General features: G+C 44.3%; 1 protein-coding gene across 1 annotated transcript in view; it reads left to right on the top strand.

Annotated features, from left to right (window-relative positions):
* Window positions 1-22,284, top strand: part of ADAMTS17 (ADAM metallopeptidase with thrombospondin type 1 motif 17) — a 166,188-nt gene that overhangs the window by 127,492 nt on the left and 16,412 nt on the right. The window contains exons 18-20 of the mRNA XM_087704329.1: window positions 4,970-5,127; window positions 15,549-15,708; window positions 17,789-17,924. Of these exons, the coding sequence (XP_087560455.1) occupies window positions 4,970-5,127; window positions 15,549-15,708; window positions 17,789-17,924 (454 nt within the window). The remainder of the gene's footprint in view (window positions 1-4,969; window positions 5,128-15,548; window positions 15,709-17,788; window positions 17,925-22,284) is intronic.

Raw genomic sequence — 22,284 nt, forward strand, 5'->3', positions numbered from 1 at the left:
AGAAGCCCCTCTGCTTGGCATTTGAGTACTCGTGGCCCAGTGGTTAGAATGAGATATTGTAAGCAAACTCTACCCACACCTTGGAGTTTGATTCTGACAGGGCTCAATGTTGACTCGGCCTTCCATCCTTGGGAGGTCAGTAAAATGAGGACCCAGATTATTGGAGGCAATATGCTGACCTTGTAAACTGTAAAGGCAGTAAAGGTAAAGGTTTCTTGTCGATTAGAAAGGTTGGCAGTTCAGCTGTTTGAATCCCTAGTGCCACGTAATGGAGTGAGCTCCCGTGACTTGTCCCAGCTTCTGCCAACCTAGCAGTTCAAAAACACATAAAAATGCAAGTAGAAAAATAGGGACCACCTTTGGTGGAAAGGTAAGCGCGTTCTGTGTGCCTTTGGCATTGAGTCATGCTGGTCACAAGACCACAGAGCCGTCTTCGGACAGCGCTGGCTCTTTGGCTTTGAAACAGAGATGAGCACCACCCGCTAGAGTCAGGAACGAGTAGCACATATGTGCGAGGGGAATCTTTGCTTTTATCTTTATCAGCTTTGCTGTTATAACCCTGAAGATTGTGGTAATTGAAGTGGCACAGTTTGAGTCAGCTTTTATGGTGTGAAGGGAGAACATATCTGCCCAGCAAAATCCAGAATTCTGGAACTTTGTGCAACTCTCATTTCTGTCTGTGGCGTCTGGCTTCCTCAGCTCTTGCTTAACTTTTGGAAAATAGTCACGTATTTGGCTTTGGTGACTCCGTTAAGTGTTGTCTGCCTGCTTTCAAGGCTGTTTTCACATCCACCCGGGTTAGAAATTTTCTTCTGGAAAAAAAACAAAAACGGATTGCTCAGGAAGCTGCCGGGAATGTTCAGTATCACATTTTTGCAGAATCTCCTCCAAAAAACCCGGATTGCTGCCAACATTATTCAACATTTGCGTACTTTTATTTCTGCTTCTAAGGCAGGCAGTATTTGGAGCTAAAATGGCACCTTTTTTTCTAGGCTTTGACATAGGAAAAAAAATGTCTGCTGATGCTCTGGTATCTTGCAAATCTTTTAAATTTTTGAAACATCAGCAGTTTTTATTCACTGTTGACTGGGTTAATTTGGAAGAATTTTTATGAACTAGATTAATTGGGATAGCTGCTGCCGAGTTGAAGATTGTCAGATATTGGTTGGAATGAAGTCAGACGTAAAAAATGTCACTCATATTTATTTATTTAGTTTGTCAAACATGTGCGAGATATGGCATTGGCATCCTTCAGTCTCAAAAGACAATGGTATTGTGCTCTGGAAAAAGGTCAAAGCTGGAGTGTCTTCTCCAGCACAAGGCCTGGGTAGATTAATATGGAGGATGGACTGTTACCCAAGCAGCAGATCCCCCCTCTCCACATCACTGAAATAGTCCAATGGAACAGCAGAGCCGATACTTTTGATTCCAGCTGCGTCACAGGAGTTACCAGAACGTGGTTGTACAGAGTCACGAACTGCTTCCGGTTCTGGATTTTGCCTGGAGGTTGACTCCTGAAGCCTTTTCCAGTAGTGGATAGAGCCACAAGGCACTGGAGGTTTGTAAGAAGAGTTTCCCTTCCCCTAGAAGATGGTTCTGCCGCTTTATCTGCTGTTGGGGCGTAGAGCCCGCTTCCGCCTTCAAAACCGTTGACCGTCTTCTCCTGTAACCCTGGAAAGGGGCCCTTACGAGGCGCTACCAGCTGGGCCAGCTGGACCAAGGTTTTTTTAAGGAGGTGTTACTCCTCCATCACTCACCCTTTGTCCTGGCTTGTGACAGGCAGAGCCTGGCTTCCCAAACTTTGGGCCCAGGATGGCGGGTTTACGAGATAACAGGTATAAGTATAAACATGGACATGAACACAGGAAATGGGCACAAATAAATGGGGACAATAGGACAGGGATGGTAGGCACACTGGTGCACTTATGCATGCCCCCTTACAGACCTCTTAGGAAAGGAGTGAGGTACACGCTAGACAGTTTAAGGTTAAAGTTATGGGGGTTTGAGGATGTAACAACAAGTAGTGCATTCCAAGCATTGACTGCTCTGTTGCTGAAGTCGTATTTATTGCTGTTGAGTTTGGAATGGTTTACTTTGAGTTTGTACCCATTGTTTGCCCGTATATTATTGCGGTTGAAGCTGAAGTAGTTGTTGACAGGTAGGATGTTATAGCAGACAATTTTGTGTACTACGCTTAGGTCAGACCTTAATCAGTGTAGTTCTAGGTTGTCCAAGCCCAGAGGCATAAGGTATTTTATTGTGAGCAGATGAGTGGAGGATTCTTCTCGTGAAATTCCTCTGGACTTGCTCAACTGTATTAATGTCCGAAATACAGTGTGGATTCCAGGCAGACGAGCTGTATTCGAGAATTGGTCTGGCAAAGGTTATGTATACGTATGATATCCACAGCGTGATTCTCAGTCTCTTTCGACTTTTGCTGACCTGCTGATCAAAGGCCGGTTGTTAGACATGACTGCTTTTGTTGTTTTTGTTTTTGTTTTTAACCTGATTGTCAAAATTGGCTGTTCACAGTCCAGCTTCCAACTCCTTTAGCCCTTCACCCTTCTGCCTGATCAGCCTGGCTGCATTAAAATTATCTCATCTTGTCTTCATGTCTTGTGAAAGAGATCTTCGTTTTCACAGGAGAACAAATTAACTTGTGTTGATAGATTCACTTTTACAAAGCAACTGTAACTGAATTCCTGAAAGACAACTTTTTCACTCCCCTTCTGTCTCACCCTGATTACTACAGAAAATTGCTACCTATATTTCAGTACAGGTAATCCTTGATTGACATCCGTTGTTTTCATGACCATTCGAAGGTACAGTAGCAACTTACGGCTGTTTTTCACACGCGTGACCTTTGCAGCATCCCCATTGTCACCTGAACAAAATTTCAAATGAACAGACATGTATTTATGATGGTTGCAATGTCCTGGGATCCTGGGATCAACTTTTTGTGACCGTTCTGAACCAGGCTTCCTTAACAAGCATGAAGCAGATCCTTCGTCCTGGCAAAACCTCTTTTATGTACCATGACCTGAAAGACAGAGAATCTCCATAGACATTTAATTTTGGCATGGAAGTTTGTAAAATAGGGCAAAAACTCACTTAACAACTGTCTTGCTTGGCAGCGGAAATGTTGGGCTCAATTGTGGTTCTAAGTAGAGAACTACCTATAGCAGTGATGGTGAACCTTTTCAGCACCGAGTGCACAAACTGGAATGTGTGGGCCGAGGTGGCGCAGTGGTTAGGGTGCAGTACTGCAGGCCACTTCAGCTGACTGTTATCTGCAGTTCAGCGGTTCAAATCTCACCGGCTCAAGGTTGACTCAGCCTTCCATCCTTCCGAGGTGGGTGAAATGAGGACCCAGACTGTGGGGGCAATATGCTGACTCTGTAAACCGCTTAGAGAGGGCTGAAAGCCCTATGAAGCAGTATATAAGTCTAATAAATAAATAAATAAATAAAATGTGTGCGCACGCCAGAGTGCTGGAAACCTAAAGACCAGCTGGCCGGCACAAAGATGCCTGCTTTTTCCTGCCATTTTTGGGGACGTTATCAGGCCAGTTTTGGCCCAAAATGGCCTGACAAACAGCCTGAAAACAGTCCGAAAAACGTCCTGGGTTTTGGCTGTTTTCCGTGCCGTTTTCCAGGCCTTTTTAAGGGCTTTTTCGGGCCATTTTTTGGCTGTTTTCAGGCTGTTTTCTAGCCCTCCAGGGCCTGTGAAGACATGCACGGTAGAAACCAGAAGAGTAGCTGGCAATAGCGCACATGCCCACAAAGAGGGCTCTGCGGGCCACCTCTGGCAGGTGTGCCATAGGTTCTCCATTACACACCTATAGCTTTTTAAAATAAAATAAAAAACCCTGGACATCCAGGTTTAATCAAGACCCTGAATGGAGCCGGGGTGTAGAGTTGGGGGAGGAAATTGGTCAGGGAAAGTCCTGTTTCTCTATTTCCATGAGTAGAGAAACAGAAAAACAGGAGTTGCTATTTTCCAAAGAGCATTTTCCATGTATTTACAGATTGGTTACGGAGTCTGAACGTAACAATTGGAAGTTTTGCTTTGTCAGAATCTTGCAGCAAAATGAGGGCACAAATCCAGCCAGAAAAGTAGAACAATTGCAAACTCAAAAGGACAATTTCCTGCCACTGTAACTTTAATAAGGTCTGAGGTTTGTACAAAGTTTGCAAACACTGCTGGGTTTTAACCTTGGAGTGATGATGGCTGGAGCCAATTCCATAAAGTTTAGGCGAAGTATGCCTTATTTTTTTTTTGTTTGTTTGTTCTGGATTGGCCAGCGCTCTTTGGAAACGAACCTGGCTGCTTCATGTTGAATGGATGCTTGAGCGAGTTCCTTTCCACCTACTTTCATCCCACACTGCCTGGCTTGATTGATATTTTTGCAAATTATTTTGGACAGGAAATGCCTTACACTTTGGAGGTATCCAGAGCTGGAAAGAATGTGAGTTGAGAGAAAGCATTGAGAACAGGGACAAAAGTTAAATATGGAGAAAGGTGGCTTGAAGACTACCCTGTTTCCCTGAAAATAAGACCTCCCCGGATAATAAGCCCAGTCGGGCTTTTGAACGCATGTGCTAAAATAATCCCACCCCTGGAAATAAGCCCTTCCCTAAAATATTGCAACACAGCAGCGGCCATGAGGTGACCATGCTCGCCATCCCCTGAATCCCAAAAATAATAAGACCTCCCCAAAAATAAGGCCAAGCACTTATTTCAGGGGTCAAAAGAAAATAAGACCCTGTCTTATTTTCAGGAAAACACGGTAGCAATTCGCATGGGCTTCCTTTAGAACTTCAGAAGCACCAACGAAAAACACAGGAAGCATTGGATAGAAAGATGGATGGATGGTTGGATCCTTTGCTGAGGAGGCTCACTTGAATTTGTGTCCTAGATAAGTAAGGAGGACTGTCCTGAACCACTCTGCCTATTTGATTCTTTGCAGCTTTGAAAGATTCCAGTAAGAAGTCCATCAACAGCGACTGGAAAATTGAACTTCCTGGTGAGTTTCAGATAGCGGGGACAACCATTCGTTATGTACGACGAGGTCTGTGGGAGAAGATGTCGGCCAAAGGACCAACCAAAATACCACTTCATCTTTTGGTAATTGTCTAATTGTTCATTGTATTCTTTGGGAGGTCTAAATGGTACCATTCTGACCAATGTTGTGATTCAAAATTTTACCACCAGTTCTGTGGCTGTGGCTTGGTGGGTATGGTGTGGCTTGGTGGGCATAGCAGGGGGAAGGATACTGCAAAATCCCACTCGCTCCCCACTCCTGGGGAAGGATACTGCAAAATCCCCATTCTCTCCCCATCCCACTAACCTGCTTTCCAGCTCCATTCTCCTGTACAGGGCAGCAAAAGAAGACCCAGCCGATCAGCTGGGACTCAGAGGCAGATAATAGATGGGAGCAAGCCCAGTCAGAGATGGTATTTGCCGGTTCTCTGAACTACTCATAATTTCTGCTACCGGTTCTCCAGAACTGGTCAGAACCGGCTGAATACTACCTCTGGTTCTGACTTATTTTTTTTTCCTTACTCACTAAAACAATTTACCAGTTAATGTCAAAGAGTTGGAAAATGTCTCCAGATAAAGTAGTGGAAGCGGGAAGATCCTGGTCTCACTCTCCTGCTTGGCCAAGTCCTTACCAAATAATTTACAGATAACAAAATAACAGACTTGGAAGGGACATTGGAGGTCTTCTAAGCCAACCTCTTGCTCAAGCAAGAGACCTCAGACCATTTCAGGCAAAGGCTGTCCAGTCTCTTCTTGAAAACCTCCAGTGATGCAGCACCCACGACTTCTGGAGGCAAGCTGTCCCACTGATTAATTGTTCTCAATCACAGGACATTTCTCCTTAATTTTAGCTTGGATCTCTCTTGGATAACCCTTTATCTACTTAATTTTAATTTTACTATGTGTAAAGCACTCGTTCTTGGTCATAGTCTGTGTTCCCTTCTAGATTGCAGACTGCCATTAAACTGGGCTCGTCCCCAAATGAACCATCCTGAACTCATTAGAATGAATGAGATATAAATATATAATGTTTAGGATCAGGTCCAGAACTAGGGTTTTCACAAAAAGGCTTTGATGATGTGATGTCTTGTTATTACGCAAAATTTATTGTTTGCTATTTTTGAAAATTTGGCTGGGAAAGAGTTTGAAAATAATAATAGTAATAACAAACAGAAACGTTATGTAACCCAGCCAGGTGCCTCCCAGATGTGTTTTAAGTTTTGCTTCGCAGAATTTGTTGTATAGTATTTGTATGTATTTGTATTTGTATTTATTAGTTTTCAAACATGTACAAGATAACAGGTATAAATATAAACATGGATATGAAACAAAGAAATGAACACAAATAAATGGGGACAGTAGGACAAGGATGGAAGGCACACTGGTGCACTTATGCAGGCCCCTTTAGGAGGGGAATGGGATGAGGTTCACAGTAGACAGTGATGAAAGAAATGTCCTTCTGGGTTCAGCTCCAAGTGGAGAAGAAGACACTGGAGACATGGAGGCTGCTTGGAAAGATGGTTTATTGTTGGACAGGGCCGCATGACTTGAGCCCTGAACAGAAAAGGTGATCACATGCTTCAATGTTGGTGGAGAAGAAGAGAAAGGCTGAGGGAGGGGCTTGCTAGGCTTTTTATATCCTGTTTAGTCCAACCTCTCTGTTTCCTGTTCCTGTGTAAGAAATGTATTCTGATTGGTTGTCAGACTCCCATGGGGCCATGCAGGGGCAACTCTCTAGGCTGTGTTTTGAATCCAGGTATGGATGAGTTCTCAGATGCCATGTGGTCAGTTGAGTAAAGTTCCAACATTATCATGCCTTTACTCCCATTCCCCCCTGGGGCTGCAGTGGAGAAGTCTTTATTATGTAAAGTGGACTAGCCTGGCCTTCTCAATGGCCCATCGACAAAGTGGGGATGGGCAGGAAGCTACAGGCAACTATTCTGTCTTTTAAAACATGTTTCTTTTCATATCCAGAGAAATATTCTGCCTTTTCAATATTTCCTAGGATATTTCATTTTTCTGGGAGAGGGCTGGATGATAACTTCCCAGAACAGTTTAAGGTTGAAGCTGTGAAGGCATTGACCACTCTGTTGCTAAAGTCATATTTTCTGCAATCGAGTTTGAAGTGGTTTACCTTGAGTTTGTATCAATTGTTTGCCCATGTGTTATTGAGGTTAAAGAAGCTGAAGACTATATTATTGAAGCTGAAGAAGTCACTGACAGGTAAGACATTGTAGCAGACAATTTTGTGTACTGTGCTTAGTTTGTACCTCAGGCGGAGCAGTTCCAGGTTGTCGAAGCTCACAACTTCGAGCCTGGTGACATAAGGGATTCTATTGTGAGGAGAGGAGAGGAGTATTTTTCTCATTAAGTACCTCTGGACACACTTAATTGCGTTAATGTCCGATATACAGTGTGGGTTCCACACTGTATTCAAGGATTGGTCTGGCAAAGGTTTTGTAAGCCCTACTTAGCAATACAATGTTACGGGAGAAGAAGCTTCACAACATTAGGTTAACAACTTTTAATGCCTTTTTGGCAATGCTGTTGAGTCCTCTTAGGTCCTTGAAAGGTTGAGTGTCATCTACGAGATCGTTTCCACCCAACTTGTATTTGGTGTTCTGATTTTTATTGCCAATGTGTAGGGCAGAGCATTTGTTAGTCGAGATTTGGAGTTGCTAATTGCGCAACCATTCAGACACTCATAGTCATGGAGTATTATGGACTGGGGAAGGGTGGCATAAAACCCCTCTAGAAAGTCCAGCGTATTGTGAATGTTTCAGGAACCTGTTATAGGATACACACTCAGCAGGGTCTTCGCTTTAATTCTTAAGGAACAAGGAGGGCACGTTAGGGCATGTTTGGGGCTTTTCTGCAGGTGTGCATTGCAAGGGGAGATCAGATTTAAGCAGCTTGGTTTTCAGAGAAGCTTCGGCATGTTTCCCCCCGCCCCCTTGTGCTTCTCAAATTAATTTTCCAAGAGCCTTAAAACATCATCAACCTGGATGAAGGTATGGAATGGAATGGAATTTTATTATTTATATGCCGCCCTTCTCCGGGAGGACTCAGGGCAGCGAACAATTCAAAAGGGGAAAAAGGGGAACATAAAAAAACCCGAAATACAAATAATAAAAATAAGCAACAGCCGCACAACCATACATGTCGAGAGGGGAGGGAAGTCATCACCCCCAGGCCTGCCGGCAAAGCCAGGTTTTGACGGCTTTTCGGAAGGCCTGGAGAGAGGTGAGGGTCTGAATCCCTGCGGGGAGTTCATTCCAGAGGGCCGGAGCTGCCACAGAGAAGGCCCTCCCCCGGGTAATAGCCAGATGGCATTGGCTGGTAGACGGAACCCGGAGGAGGCCAACCCTGTGAGATCTAATGGGTCTGTGGGAGGTAATTGGCAGCAGGTGGTCTTTCAGGTAAAGGTAAAGGTATGATGGCCTCTGTCGGAAGCCAACAAGGGAGAACCAGAAAGACTGGGCAAGGAGATCCACTGTAGAAGCGTTGCACAAAATTAGTTTCAGATGATCCCTTCGTTCTTGCAGCCTTGTTTCCAGACTGAGAGGCTTAAGAAGTCCTCCCCCCCCTTTTTTTTTCTTCTTCTCCTTTTTAATGGAACTTGCCTGAAATGCATTACTGTAAGTATGTTTCTTAGAGAAATGAGTCTACAGTTAGGTATGTTTCAGACCTCGGCTTGGCAACCAGAGCATCCAAGGAAGGCTGCCTCTTTCCAAGCCGTACAGCAAAGTTATTCGTCTCTCGTTTGGTTAAATGAGGGCAGGGCAGGGCTTCGCGTCTTGTGCTGGCTGGGACTGAAGCTTCTTGGATCTTGCAAAAACGCTCTCAAACTCCAGCTCCAATTGCCTGCTTGGCTGAGCGTTGGCTCCCGACATAGACTAATAAAGCTCCTTTTGCAGCCACAGATGTGTCGGCTTTTCTCTCGCCCACCCCACCCCCCACTCTGTCTTGCAAAAGATATTCGTCTCTTTTCATACAAGCCAGCAGAACAATTTATTTTATATATATATATATATAAAGGCCAAAAAGAGTCTGCTTTCATAAGAAAGAAAAGGGACCAGAACCTTTTCTCTAGGGGGTTCGCGGAAGCAGAATTTCACCGCAGATGTTCACAAACGCAGGCCTTCAAACTGAACCTCTGTCTTTAAGAAAAGCATTTTAAGCGGTGATCCATTTGCATGCTTTAGGGGGTCCGGCCTGGACCTAGATCAAACTTGGAGTGTATAGTTGTCAACCCCTGGTCTCTGACATCATGTGCTGTAACAGCTGGCTGGAATCTGATGCGCAGCAAAGAGAAGGGCCTGTCAGAGACCGCGTGTTGGCTGGAAGCCAGATTTCAAGTGTTTTAACCAGGTCAGGCCAAACTGGAAACTTCCTGTTCTAATGAGGGCGTGCTTCTATACATCCCTCAGGTCCTCTCAAGTAATTCAGTAGACTGGTCTCTCTCGGGTTTCTTTCTCGGCCTTCCTCCAAGAGGGAAGGAGGAGGAGCAGATGCCTTCCTTCAGGGAGAAAAGGCACCCTTTCTTCTCCTTCCCCTTGCATTTTGGTCACCGCACTATAAAAAAGATGTTGAGACTCTAGAAAAATCACAGAGAAGAGCATCCAGGGGGACTGGAGACTAAAACAATGGTTGTAGGAACTGGGCATGGCTAATCTAGTGAAGAGAAGGACTGGGGGAGACATGAATGCAGTCTTCCAATATTTGAGGGGCTGCCCCAGAGAGGAGGGGGGTCAAGCTATTTTCCAAAGCACCTGAAGGCCAGACAAAGAATAATTGATAAAAACTGAACAAGGAGAAATTCAACCTGGAAATAAGGATACATTTTCTGACAGTGAGAGCAATCAACCCATGGAACAGAAGTCGCCTTCAGAAGTTGTGGGAGCTTCATCACTGGAGGATTTTAAGAAGAGGCTAGGCAGCCACCTGTCTGAAATAGTATAGGTTCTCCTGCTTGAGCAGGGGGATGGACTAGAAGATCTCTAAGGTCTAGTCCAGTCTGATCCAATCCATTCCATTCCATTCTGACAAATGGCAGAGATTGGACTGCCATTTGTCAGAAATGGTGTAGAGTCTCCTGCTTGGAAGGGGGGGTTGGACTAGGTGACCTACAAGGTCCTTTCCAACTCCATTAATCTGTAATTTGTAATTTTATCACTGTGACAACAAGGTGAAGTTAATTCTGGTAAAAGAGAGTGAGTAGTCTTCCCATGATGGCTCAGTAAAGCTTTGATCTTTTCAGACTAGTTTCCCATTCAGGTCAGCTAAATGTCAATCATCCAAGTCATGGTTATCCCAAAGGTGCTTTCTCCAAAAGACAACTGGACATTTTTGGGGGGGGAGGAGAGGTGAGGTGTTTCTTTGAAACTGCTTCGCTTCTCACCCAAGAAACTTCTTCAGTTCTGAAGAGCTGAACTGAAGAAATTTTGTTTTTGCACAAGAAACAAAACATTTCCAAGAGAGGGGAAAAAAGTCTGGATTTTTCTCCTTTGGGAAAAAGCACCTTTGGGATATGCAGATCAGCCTTTACAAAGCTGTTTCCCTCCAGCTGAGTTGGATTCAAGGTCTTTTTATGACTTCTAGAAGTCAAGGATGGGAGATACCTACCAGTCCTTGCTACATCCTTGCATCAGCCCAACTCTTATTTTTTTTTCTACCAGTTTTTAAAATAATGAGTCAGCCAAGTAGTTTTCAACTCTTCGATAAAAGCAATAGGCTAAATATCTGTTAAAGGGTAAGTTTGCTCTCCCATATAAAATGGCCTATTGGGAGCCATCATCCTGCAAATGGTCAGAGCTAAATCAAGATCTCAAATTTTATACTGGTCCCTGAAACGGGACATGTTCATAGAAAATACATACTGTGTTTTCCCAGAAATTGTCCCCAAATTAAATACAACAGAGGGAAATTAAATAAACACATGGGGAATGATCTTACTAGCTTGATTAAAATTCATGTGTCATTAAATCAAATTTTGTTTTTTGTCCTGGCTCCATCGGCTTCTTCGGTCTGACCTCATCCGCTCTTTGAAGTGCATCTCCGAAACATCACTCAAAGGCTAAGAGGGTGTCGCAGTTCATTCTACTCTCAAAGTTTTGCAATTCAAGAGCGTTCCATCAAAGACAGCACTTGATTTCTCCTGGTTTGTCTTGTTCAGAGAGGAGAAAGCAGTTATACAGATGGCTTAGATCAGTGGTCGCCAACCTTGGCAGCTTTAAGACTTGTGGACTTCAACTCCCAGAGTTCCTCAGCCAGCTTTGCTGGCTGAGGAACTCTGGGAGTTGAAGTCCACAGGTCTTAAAGTCGCCAAGGTTGGAGACCACTGGCTTAGATGACTTGGAAAAGTTCCCTACTACATATTAAATCATGCACTTCCGTATTCATTTCAGTCTGTTGAGTTTGCTTCTTAATTCTTTTTTTTCCCTCAGTCTATTCTTTGCCCTGCATCCCTGGTTCATTCGTTCGTTTGTTCTTTCATTCTTTCTTTCTGTTTCTTTCTTTCTTTCCCTTTCTCTCTCTTTCTTATTCTCCTTCCTTCCTTTTCTTCTCCTTCCCATTTCTCTCTCTCTTTCCTTCCTTCCTTCCTTCCTTCCTTTTTCTCTCTTTTTTATTCTCCTTCCTTCTCTTCTCCTTCCCATCATTCTATCTTACTTTCCTTCTTTCCTTCCTTTCTTTTTCTCTCTTTCTTATTCTCCTTCCTTCTTTCTTTCCTTCCTTTTCTTCCCTTTCCCTTTCTTTCTTTCTTTCTTTCCTTCCTTCCTTCCTTCCTTCTTAATTCTTAATAGCACCCATGCCATTTGGCAGGGTGGGAAGACTCTATCCCCTGTTGACTCATCCTTAATTCCAGTCTGCTCTAAGGTCGGGAAGATACTTTCAGACATTCTGAGCTCATCCCCCAACAAAGGAGTTTTATCCGGAAAAAGCACTACCGAATGCTAAAACATTAATTCCTTTAATTTAAGTGCTTTAGGCTCAATCATCTACAAGCTTCTACTCCATTAGTAGCAATGCTTTATTTACATAACTTATTTACATAAAGGTAAACATGGCCCATCAAAGGCGTCGGAATTCGTGAGTTGTTCTAACTAAGACGTCTGGTTGGAAGAAGAAATGGGAAGGAGGACTTGAGACCATGAATTTCATGAAATTCGTGGTCTCGAGTCCTCCTTCATATATTCCCCATATGTTTGTTTCATTTCCTTCTGTTGTATTTAATTTGGGGACAATTCCTGTGGCAGAAGTGGTATTCAGTTGGTTCCGACTAATTTGGGAAAAACGGTAGTGGTGACCTGTGGGTGGGCCACCCACCTGGCCCGGCTCTATGATGTTCTACTTAGCTACATTTTCGAAGCCTTGTGCATGGGTGCAACCTGTGTGTATGATCAAAGCGCATGCGCGGAAGGCACGCACGCTCACAAAGCAAGCAAGCGAGTGGCGAACCAGTGGTAAACTTCTGTGAAATCCACCTCTGTCCTGTAGATATGTTGGGTTCTAACCAGAGGTGGGTTCCTACCAGTTCACACCTATTCGGTAGAACCGGTTCGTCAAATCTACTGAACCAGTTAGAAGAGGTTCCACCAGCGGACCCGGAAAGCAGGCCACACCTACAGAAGAGGTTCCCAAAATTTTTTGAAAGCCACCACAAGGATCTTGTAACTTGACAGCTTTAAGACTTGCATGCTTCAATGCCAGAGTTTCTGAATAGCTACTTGGACCGACCTAAGTACTAATTCATAATTTCATATCTGGTCACATGGGTGGCAAGCCACTCCCATCCGGTCACATGGGTGGCAAGCCACTCCCACAAAGGAGGCCACACCCACAGAGTAGGTTCCAACAATTTTTGAAACCCACCACTGGTTCTAACCACCATGTCCTCTGCAGGACCAGAATTCCACTTGAGTTTTTGATTCAGCTCTGACCATTTGATTATTTATAGATTAGCTTCCAGAGCAGCATATATTTTAAAAGGAAAAAAAAGACCACAAAACAACCTTACACAGCTCATTAAACCCTAAATCCTCAAAATGTCTCGGAGGCGAAGAAAATAACAGCCTCAAACAAAAATCATCTTTCCTAAACTGCTGCTCTCTGATTGTGCGGTGAACTCTCGTTGCCAGGCTTCACTTCTAGCTTAGTCTTCACCGTATCAGCTAGGAAAAAAAACTGGAATCTGCAAAACCAGCCCATCTGGAGCACACCAAGTTTGGAAAACTGATCTAGCTGTTGATTAATGACTCTTCTTTGCAAAAGGTCAATTAGCGCCCCTCCCAACTGATGGGATGTGGAACGAGAACAAGGTTGGGGAGTTATTAACTTCAAAATATGCTATTTTAGCATTCCCAGCTGCATAATCAAAAGAATCTGGCTTGTGTTTTTTTTTTATTACATGCTGCTGTTTGGTTTTTTTTAGGAGGATTACAGTGCTATGTCGAGTTACAGTACAATTGGTCTTTAAAGAAATATAAAAACAAAATATATCCAAGCAATTGAACTCACATCCACTCCTCCCACTGAAAGAAACCTTGTGTGGGGGTAGGGGTGGGGGGGTTGAATTGAATTGAATTTATTTCATTTATATGCTGCCCTTTTCCCCGAAGGGGACTCAGGGCGGTTCACAATCCAAGTCAAGGGAAGGGGTACAAATAAAGAATAAAAAGACGAACAAAACAATACACAATTTAAAAAGCACACAACAACCATACCATTTGAGGGAGGGGGCAAAAGCTCTTTAGCCCCAGGCCTGTCGGAATAGCCAGGTTTTAAGGGCTTTGCGGAAGGCCTGGAGGGTGGTGAGGGTTCGAATCTCCACGGGGAGCTCGTTCCAGAGGGTCGGAGCAGACACAGAGAAGGCTCTCCTCCTGGGTGGTAGCCAATCGGCATTGGCCGGCGGATGGAATTTGGAGGAGGCCTAATCTGTGGGATCTAATCGGTCTATTGGAGGTAATTGGCAGCAGGCGGTCTCTCAAGTACTCAGGTCCAATACCATGAAGGGCTTTATAAGTGACGACTAGCGCCTTGAAGTGTATCCGGAGACCGATAGGCAGCCAGTGCAGCTCACGGAGGATAGGTATTACGTGGGTGAACCGAGGTGCACCCACGATTGCTCGCGCGGCTGCATTCTGGACAAGCTGGAGTCTCCGAATGCTCTTCAAGGGCTGCCCCATGTAGAGCACGTTGCAGTAGTAGGGGGGTCACTTTAGTCGGAAGACAGAAAGAAGTATGTCCAGATTTTTGTGAAATGTTTTTTTTTCCTCTTAAAATATTCACATCCCCAATGTTTAGCTGCTCTCCTCTTTTATCTCAAAGTTTCAAAAATGCATTGCTGGGATTTATCGTTTGGAAATCTTATCCCCCCCCCAATCATATCAGGTGTTTTAATGTTCATATCATCTTCATCGCCCTGCCCAAATAGGGAGCCAGTTTGGTCTAGCGATTAGGGCACCAGGCTAGAAAGCAGGAGACCTTGAGTTCAAGTCTCACCTTAGCAGGGGTGAGATTCCACTTGTTCGGATTGGTTCAGGTAAACTGGTACCTCTGACGATCAGCTGGGAGCAAACCAGATCGCTCTGAGGAGCAAGTGGCCCCGCCCCTGCGCCCCTGAAGCCCTGCGCTTTACTTACCTACCGTATTTTTCGGAGTATAACAAGCACCAGAGTATAAGACACACCAAGGTTTTGAAGAGGCAATTTTTTAAAAAAAGGTTTTTGCACTCTGCAAACCTCCCCAAAACGACCTGTTTTTCACGAAAACGAGCCCATTTGTTTCCCCCAAAAAGGCATGAATAGCCTTTAGTGGGCTTGCAGAGTGCTCCTGGGGGGTGCCCCCCCCAAAAAAATGAGCAAAAAACAGCCCATGTTTTGCAAAAACTGGCTCATTTTTTGTCAAAAAATTGCATGCATAGCCTTTAGGAGGCTTATAGAGTACTCCTGGGGGCTGGGGAAGGGGGCAAAATTGAGCAAAAAACGGCCCATTTTCCCCTCATTTCTGCCTTCCCCATTCCCCAGGAGCTCTCTGAAAGCCTTCTACAGGCTCTGCATGGCCATTTTGGTGAAGGGGGCGGGGTTTCGGAAGGCAAATAATGCTGCATTTAGTGTATAAGATGCACCCAGATTTTCAGCCTCTTTTTTGAGGGAAAAAGGTGTGTCTTATACTCAGAAAAATATGGTATATCCTCTCAGCTGATTCCCGCGGCAGTGATTCCCGCACATCAGCTGTTTTCCTCCACAGCAGTAATGCGGTATTTTCTCTAAACTGCACAGCCGCACAGAAAACGCGCAATCACCGAACCAATTGTTAAACCGGTAGGATCCCCCCACTGCACCTTAGACATAAAAATCACTCACTCTCTCAGCCCAACCTACTGGGTGGCTATTGTGGGTAAAATAGGAGGAGGAAGATGTCGACTTCCTTGAGTTATTTCTAAAAAAATAAAAAAATAAAGGCAGGATATGAACAAATAAATAACCATTGGTTCTTTCAACCAGGTATTGTTATTCCATGACCAGAACTATGGGATACATTATGAATATACCATCCCGGTGAATTATTCTACCGAAAATAGAAGTGAGCCGGAGCATCAGCAGGAATCGCTGTACATTTGGACCCACAGTGGGTGGGAAGATTGCAATGTACAATGTGGAGGAGGTAACGTTCATTTATTCATCCAAAGAGTAGGTACTCCTATCTAATCAGCTTGAATTGTTGAGATTACTTCTGTTATTTATAAATTACAGCCAAATTAGTCCTAGGTTATTGGGAATAAAAATGTATACTAGTTTCATTCCGGACTACAGGGTTATTGTTTTTTTTGAGACAATTGTCTTACTATTCAGCTTTTGGACCATGGTAGAACTCAAAGTAGGATAGGATAGGATAGGATAGGATAGGATAGGATAGGATAGGATAGGATAGGATAGGATAGGATAGGATAGGATAGGATAGGATAGCCTTTATTGTCATTGTACATCATGTATACAACGAAATTGGTTTTAGCCTCCCTGGTGCAATCCATGACAGCAAATACAAACAACATAAATAGTATAAAGAATAATTCCTGTGCAAGTAATTAGGAGGGAGAAGAAGAAGAAAGAAAAAGAAAAACTAGTCATACATTTCTGCCTGCATGTGGAATGATTGTGGTTGTGTTTAAGAGTGTCAGCCTAAGGATAGAAACTATTTTTCAACCTATTTGTTCGGCTGGCTGTGCTTTGATGTCTTCTGCCTGATGCTAGAAGTGCGAAGAGACACTGACCACAGTGTGAATCATCTCTGAGTATCTTCCTTACTCTGCTAAAGCAGCGAGACCTGGCAACGTCATCCAGTGGTGTTAGAGGGCAACCAATGGTTTCTTGTGCTGAATTGATTCCTGTGCGCAGCAGTTAAACCAGCGTACCATAGGATAGGGTAGGATAGGGTAGCATAGCATAGGGTAGCATAGCATAGCATAGCATAGCTCTGAGGGCTGAAGAAGCTTCTTGGATGAGAAGCGAAACACCTTCAAAGAAAAACCAGAAAATCTAATTGCCTCTTGAAAAAACCCCTTTGGGATGTCCACAACTAAAGCAACCCTACTGACCTCTTGTGAATCATAGATGGAGCCCCTGGATAAGGCAAGGGTTGATATCCTTCCCCACTCAATCCCTGAAGTTATCATATCTGATGAAGACTCCAAGAAGCCTGGGTTAAAAAGAAATCTCTTTAATCTGGCAACCTGAGACTATTTTAACTGGAAATCTCAGCACTTGACCTGGAATGCAAACTCTTTTTTTCCCCCCTACTGAACTCTATAGCTCTTGAATTGACTGATCTGGGAAGATTGATGATCCAACGTTTTCCATCATTGCAGACCAAACTGGTCTGGAGAGGAGTCAGAAATTCAAGGCAATGAGCTGGAGACAATCAAATCTTCCTTCCACCTAAGTAGAGAGCAAAGGCCTCCCCAAACTGCTCCTTAACTGTTACATGATGGGAGAAACAAAATGAGACCAGCCTGCCAAAAAAATATGTCATACGATCTGTTTTTGCTTCAGGTTCCTAAGTGGCTACTTTGCAAAGTAGCAATTTGGGGGGAGGCGGGGGGGGGGGGAACCACTGGCAATCTGCTTACAGTCAAGTAGGATTCTGCTATTTTCTGCTGTACAAATATTTCTGAAATCCTTGCAACATGGCCTGCCCAGCATGTCTGCCCAACAGGCCATGTTGCAAGGATGCCAGACCATCTCATCCCCAAACAGCTCCTCTCTGGTGATCTGTCTCAAGGAAAGCGATGGCACGGAGAACAAAGGAAGCGATGCAAAGACACATTGAAAGCATCCTTCAAGTCCATGGAAATTGCCACCACCTCCTGGGAAACCCTGGCGCAAGATCGTTTAACATGGTGCACACTGATCCATCAAGGCTGCCAGACGTCTGAGGACAGAAGACCAACCATCGCTCAAGAGAAGCGAGCACCCTGCAAAGCCGGAGCTGCAAATGCTGCAACAATGGTGCCCACACGTGTCTGCCGGATATGTGGCAGAACATTCTGTGCCTCTATAGGCCTTACCAGCCACCTGCGGACACACCGTGGACAGCCCACAACCTCTAAGGTCCTCTTCGAACACGATGGATGAACATCAACATTTCTGGAATCCAGAAACCCATTGCCAAACAGCAGCAGATAAATATTTCAATAACTAGCTGTGCCTCGCCAGAATGACTTATTCCTCCTTTCTTTTGCATTCAGGGGAAAGGAAAACCATCGTGTCGTGCACCCAGATTGTTAACAAGACTATGATGTTGGTGAATGACAGTGCTTGCCAGCGGGCCACCCGTCCTGAGCCACAGGTCAGAAGGTGTAATGCCAATCCGTGCCAGTCCAGGTAAGAAGCTCGTTGCAAAAATCAGAAATACTTTCCCCTTTCAATAGGTAAAGGACAAAGGCCACCTTTGTGGCCCCCCCCAAAAGCACTTATAGTTGCAGTCTTCACGAGCATCTCTAGGTCTGTGGATAGCAATAGTAATAGCACTTAGACTTATATACCGTTTTACAGTGCTTTACAGCCCACTCTAAGCGGTTTACAGAGTCAGCCTCTTGCCCCCAACAATCTGGGTCCTCATTTGACCCACCTCGGAAGGATGGAAGGCTGAGTCAACCTTGAGCCTGGTGGGATTTGAACTGTTGAACTGCAGCCAGCCGGCAGTCAGCAGAAGTAGCCCGCAGTACTGTATTTTAACCACTACACAAAAATCAGAAATACTTTCCCCTTGGAATAGGTAAAGGGTAAAGGCCACCTTTGTGCCCCAAAAGAAACACTTATAGTTGCAGTCTTCATGAGCATCACTAGATTTGTGGATAGCAATAGCACTTAGGCTTATATACCGCTTCACAATGCTTTACAGCCCTCTCTAAGCCGTTTACAGAGTCAGCCTCTTGCCCCCAACAATCTGGGTTCTTATTTTACCCACCTTAGAAGGATGGAAGGCTGAGTCAACTAGTCTAACCACTGTGTCCCTGTAGCACCTGTCTAGAAAAAAGGATGAAAGTGAGCTGTGGCTGAAAAAGACCCTCCTAGTGAGGTAGAAGAGGTTTTGGGAGCAAATCACCAATCTTCCTTCTAACAAAGGCATTTTGGAGGTCAACCATGTAATATGTGGTAGCCATTTTATGAACAGACAAGCCCTGTGCCCCGTGGTAGCTATTATTCAAGAGCGGCATGCTCTCAGTTCCATTAATTATTAGGGTTGGGTGTGTAGTCATCCAGACGTTCCTACTGGGTTTGGCATTTTTCTGCCTCTTTTGTGTGCTTCCCATGAACCTGGGATAGCCGGATGTTGTTTAATGATGCTCAAGGTACCTTCACAGGATGTTAGCTATTCCAAGCAAAGCTGCCTTTTGCAATTGATTGTGTTGTCAATGCCAATGCCAGTGTTCAAGTGGTGCTCCAGATGTTTTAGGATTGCACCCAAGGGGCCTCTTATGCCTATTAAATTGATTGGTAGAGTTTGAAGCACTGAAGAATGAGAGCCATTGGATAGGGACTTCTAACCGCGTTTATACTTTCTAGTAATAGATTCATCAGCTGGTCAAATTGTAAAAGTTGAGATAATTATGCTAAGCAGGCTCCATATGGAGGGGGGAGGTGTTCCTCTGTCCAGTGGCACTTTTGGTCTGCTAAGACATTCATCTGCTATTTGGTCAGAAACAGAGTTATGAAATTAGAATAGAATAGAGTAGAGTAGAGTAGAGTAGAGTAGAGTAGAGTAGAGTAGAGTAGAGTAGAGTAGAGTCGAATAGAATAGAATAGAATAGAATAGAATAACAGAGTTGGAAGGGGTCTTGGAGGTCTTCTAATCCAACCCCCTGCTTAGGCAGGAAACCCTACACCACTTCAGACAAATGGATATCTAATCTCTTCTTTAAAACTTCCAGTGTTGGAGCATCCACAACTTCTGAGGGCAAGCTGTTCCACTGATTAATTGTTCTCACTGTCAGGAAATTTCTCCTTAGTTCTAAGTTGCTTCTCTCCTTGATTCATTTCCACCCATTGCTTCTTGTCCTGCCTTCAGGTGCTTTGGAGAATAGTTTGACTCCCTCTTCTTTGTGGCAACCCCTGAGATATCGGAACACTGCTATCGTGTCTCCCCTAGTCCTTCTTTTCATTAAAGTAGACATACCCAGTTCCTGCAACCGTTCTTTATATGTTTTAGTCTCCAGACCACTAGTGTAGTGAAGGAGATAATCTTCACATTGATTGCTTCTCTTCATCTACAGGACAGACCATTAGAAACTCTGCATAATGGAAGCCTTTTCTTTCCCGCTAACATCATGAAATAACTACTGGTCCATCCTTATAATCTAAGTGAAGAAGTGCCCACAACCAAGGGAATTTTACTGACCTCTAAAATGTCTTTGAACAAGCCCATGGTTGCCTTAAAAGTCAGGCAACTAAGAGCAGGACTGTTGATTCACAAGCTAAAAGCACATGGCCAGACGATGCTTCAAGTTCACCGCACCCTGCTCAGCATTTTCTGATCCCTTTCCAGGTTGACCATACATTCGCACTTCAGAGACTGCCAAATGGAAACATTTTCTTGAAGCGCATTCCCTTCATCTCTATAGAATTTGAATTTCCACTTGTGTCTGCCCACCCAGATATTAGAAATGCATGCTTGGCATATTCGTTGACCCGAGAACATCTTAAAGAGACCGTTCTCTTTCACCGTGGATAGAGAGTTTTTTTTTTAAAAAAAATAAAGAGATATATCTTCTTTTCAGAAATTCTGCATTTGTTTTCCAAGTTCATGTGGAATTATTATAGGATTCCTCTCAGTAAGTTCTTCTGTTTTCCATATCACACTGCCGTTTTCTGAGTGAGTTGTAGGAAAGGAGATCAGGGATTATAATTTCTAGCCTGCTGCCTGACATTGTGATAGAGTTACACAGTAAATCTGGGATGTTAAACATGATATTCACCAGAAACAGAGATCTAAAGGTTACCCTTAAGATCTGAAATGTTTGTGTTTGACTCTTTGATATCCAATTCTTCAAAAGTTATTATGGATCATCAAAAGTTGATTCTCCAGCTCTAAAATTGCAACATGGGTAATCCTCCTTTTGTAACCCAAATTAGAACTGGGCGCTCAGTCGTTAAGCAAAGCAAACACAACCACAGTGCTTGTTATTCTATAATTCAGAATTTAAGTTAAAGCAAAACAAAACCCTGTTCCTTTAGCAGCTTTGCAACAAGTTCTTAGAAGGAGCAGATCCCAAACCCTGCATCCCCCACCCTGACCCAATCTTCAGAATTCCTGGCCCTTCTGGAGCCCATTTTCCCATCTTTTCTTACACACCACTGAACTGGGGAGGGGGGGGGAGTGTGGGAGCCTGCCTTTTTTCCTGCTGCCTTTCTTTTCCCTTCCATCAAAGTCGCAAACTATTTTTCTCTCTCTCTCCGTGCAGCTATAGATCACACTCAGCTACAATGCCCCAGTCGGGCCAAGTCTGCATAGCAACCTCCTTGTTCTCGAGGCGTGACAATAAATTAGGAGATGCCGTTCTCTCCCCATCCCACCCATTGCGCTACACCGCCACCCATCTGATTTGAGTTTTCGGCCAATAATGGTTAACCAAAGCCCTAATTTTTTGCTCCTGGGTTTAATTTTCTTTTAATTAAGATTGGCTGGCTCGCTGTGGTCTTTGACCATTCAAGCCCGTTCCTTCTATCTTAATTCCTGCACTGCGGGGCGTTTCAGAAGCAAAGACAAAGATGAGTTTGCTTTGCGACGGAGGTGGTGGTCAGATTGCTAATCAAGTGGACAGGCTCAAAAGGCAGACTAGAATTTTAACTTCCCGCAAAGGGGATAGTTTTCATGCTTTATTTCTTGCTCCCACACATCGAGGGCGCTAACTGCTTTCTTTTGACGTGTTTTTTTTTTTTCAAATTAGAGGGGAAAGCTGCCCTCAGAACAGATTGCCCTAAGTCAAGGGTGCTCACACTTTTTAAACAGGGGGCCAATTCATGGTCCCTCAGACAGATGAGGGGCCAGACAAGCTGGGTGGGCATGGCTAGATGGTCATGTGACTGGGTGGGTGTGGCCAATTTAGCAGCCCAAAAAGTACACACACATTAAACTTTAATTTGTTACGCTCCTGGGGGTTGAAAGCAGGTTAGTGAAGGGATGTGGCTGCCTTGGGGTGTGTTTGAGGGGCTTCTGTGTGTGTCTGTGTGTGTGTGTGTGTGTGTGTCTGTCTGTCTGTCTGTCTGTCTGTGTGTCTGTGTGTGTGTGTGTGTGTGTGTGTGTGTGTGAGAGAGAGAGAGAGAGAGAGAGAGAGAGAGAGAGAGAGAGAGAGAGAGAGAGAGAGAGAGAGAGAGAGAGAGAGAGAGAGAGAGAGAGAGAGAGAGAGAGAGAGAGAGAGACTCTCTCCCTCCCTTTCCCTTTGGAGTATGGGAAGGCCAAAAGGTATAGAAGGCGGGTGTAGACCAGCAGGTAGGCAGTGTGATGTGGGCAAGGCAGCTTCATGGTCCTGATTAATGGCTTCAGCGGGCCGTATCCGGCCCATGGGCCTTAGTTTGAGGACCCCTGCCCTACGTGCTTAATGGATGCCATAACAGCATTTAACAGTTGCATTCCTTTTCATCCTAACTTTCAGTCAAGTCTTGCTTTGAGATGCTCCAGCTCTATAGCTTAGATCTACTAAGAGAGTAGTGAATAGTATCTGGGAAACCTGGAAGAGCAGAT

The sequence above is a fragment of the Thamnophis sirtalis genome, unplaced genomic scaffold (assembly GCF_051295495.1).
Source record: "Thamnophis sirtalis isolate CommonGarterSnake01/CBP01778 unplaced genomic scaffold, rThaSir2_p1.2 scaffold_2, whole genome shotgun sequence".
NCBI lineage: Eukaryota > Metazoa > Chordata > Lepidosauria > Squamata > Natricidae > Thamnophis > Thamnophis sirtalis.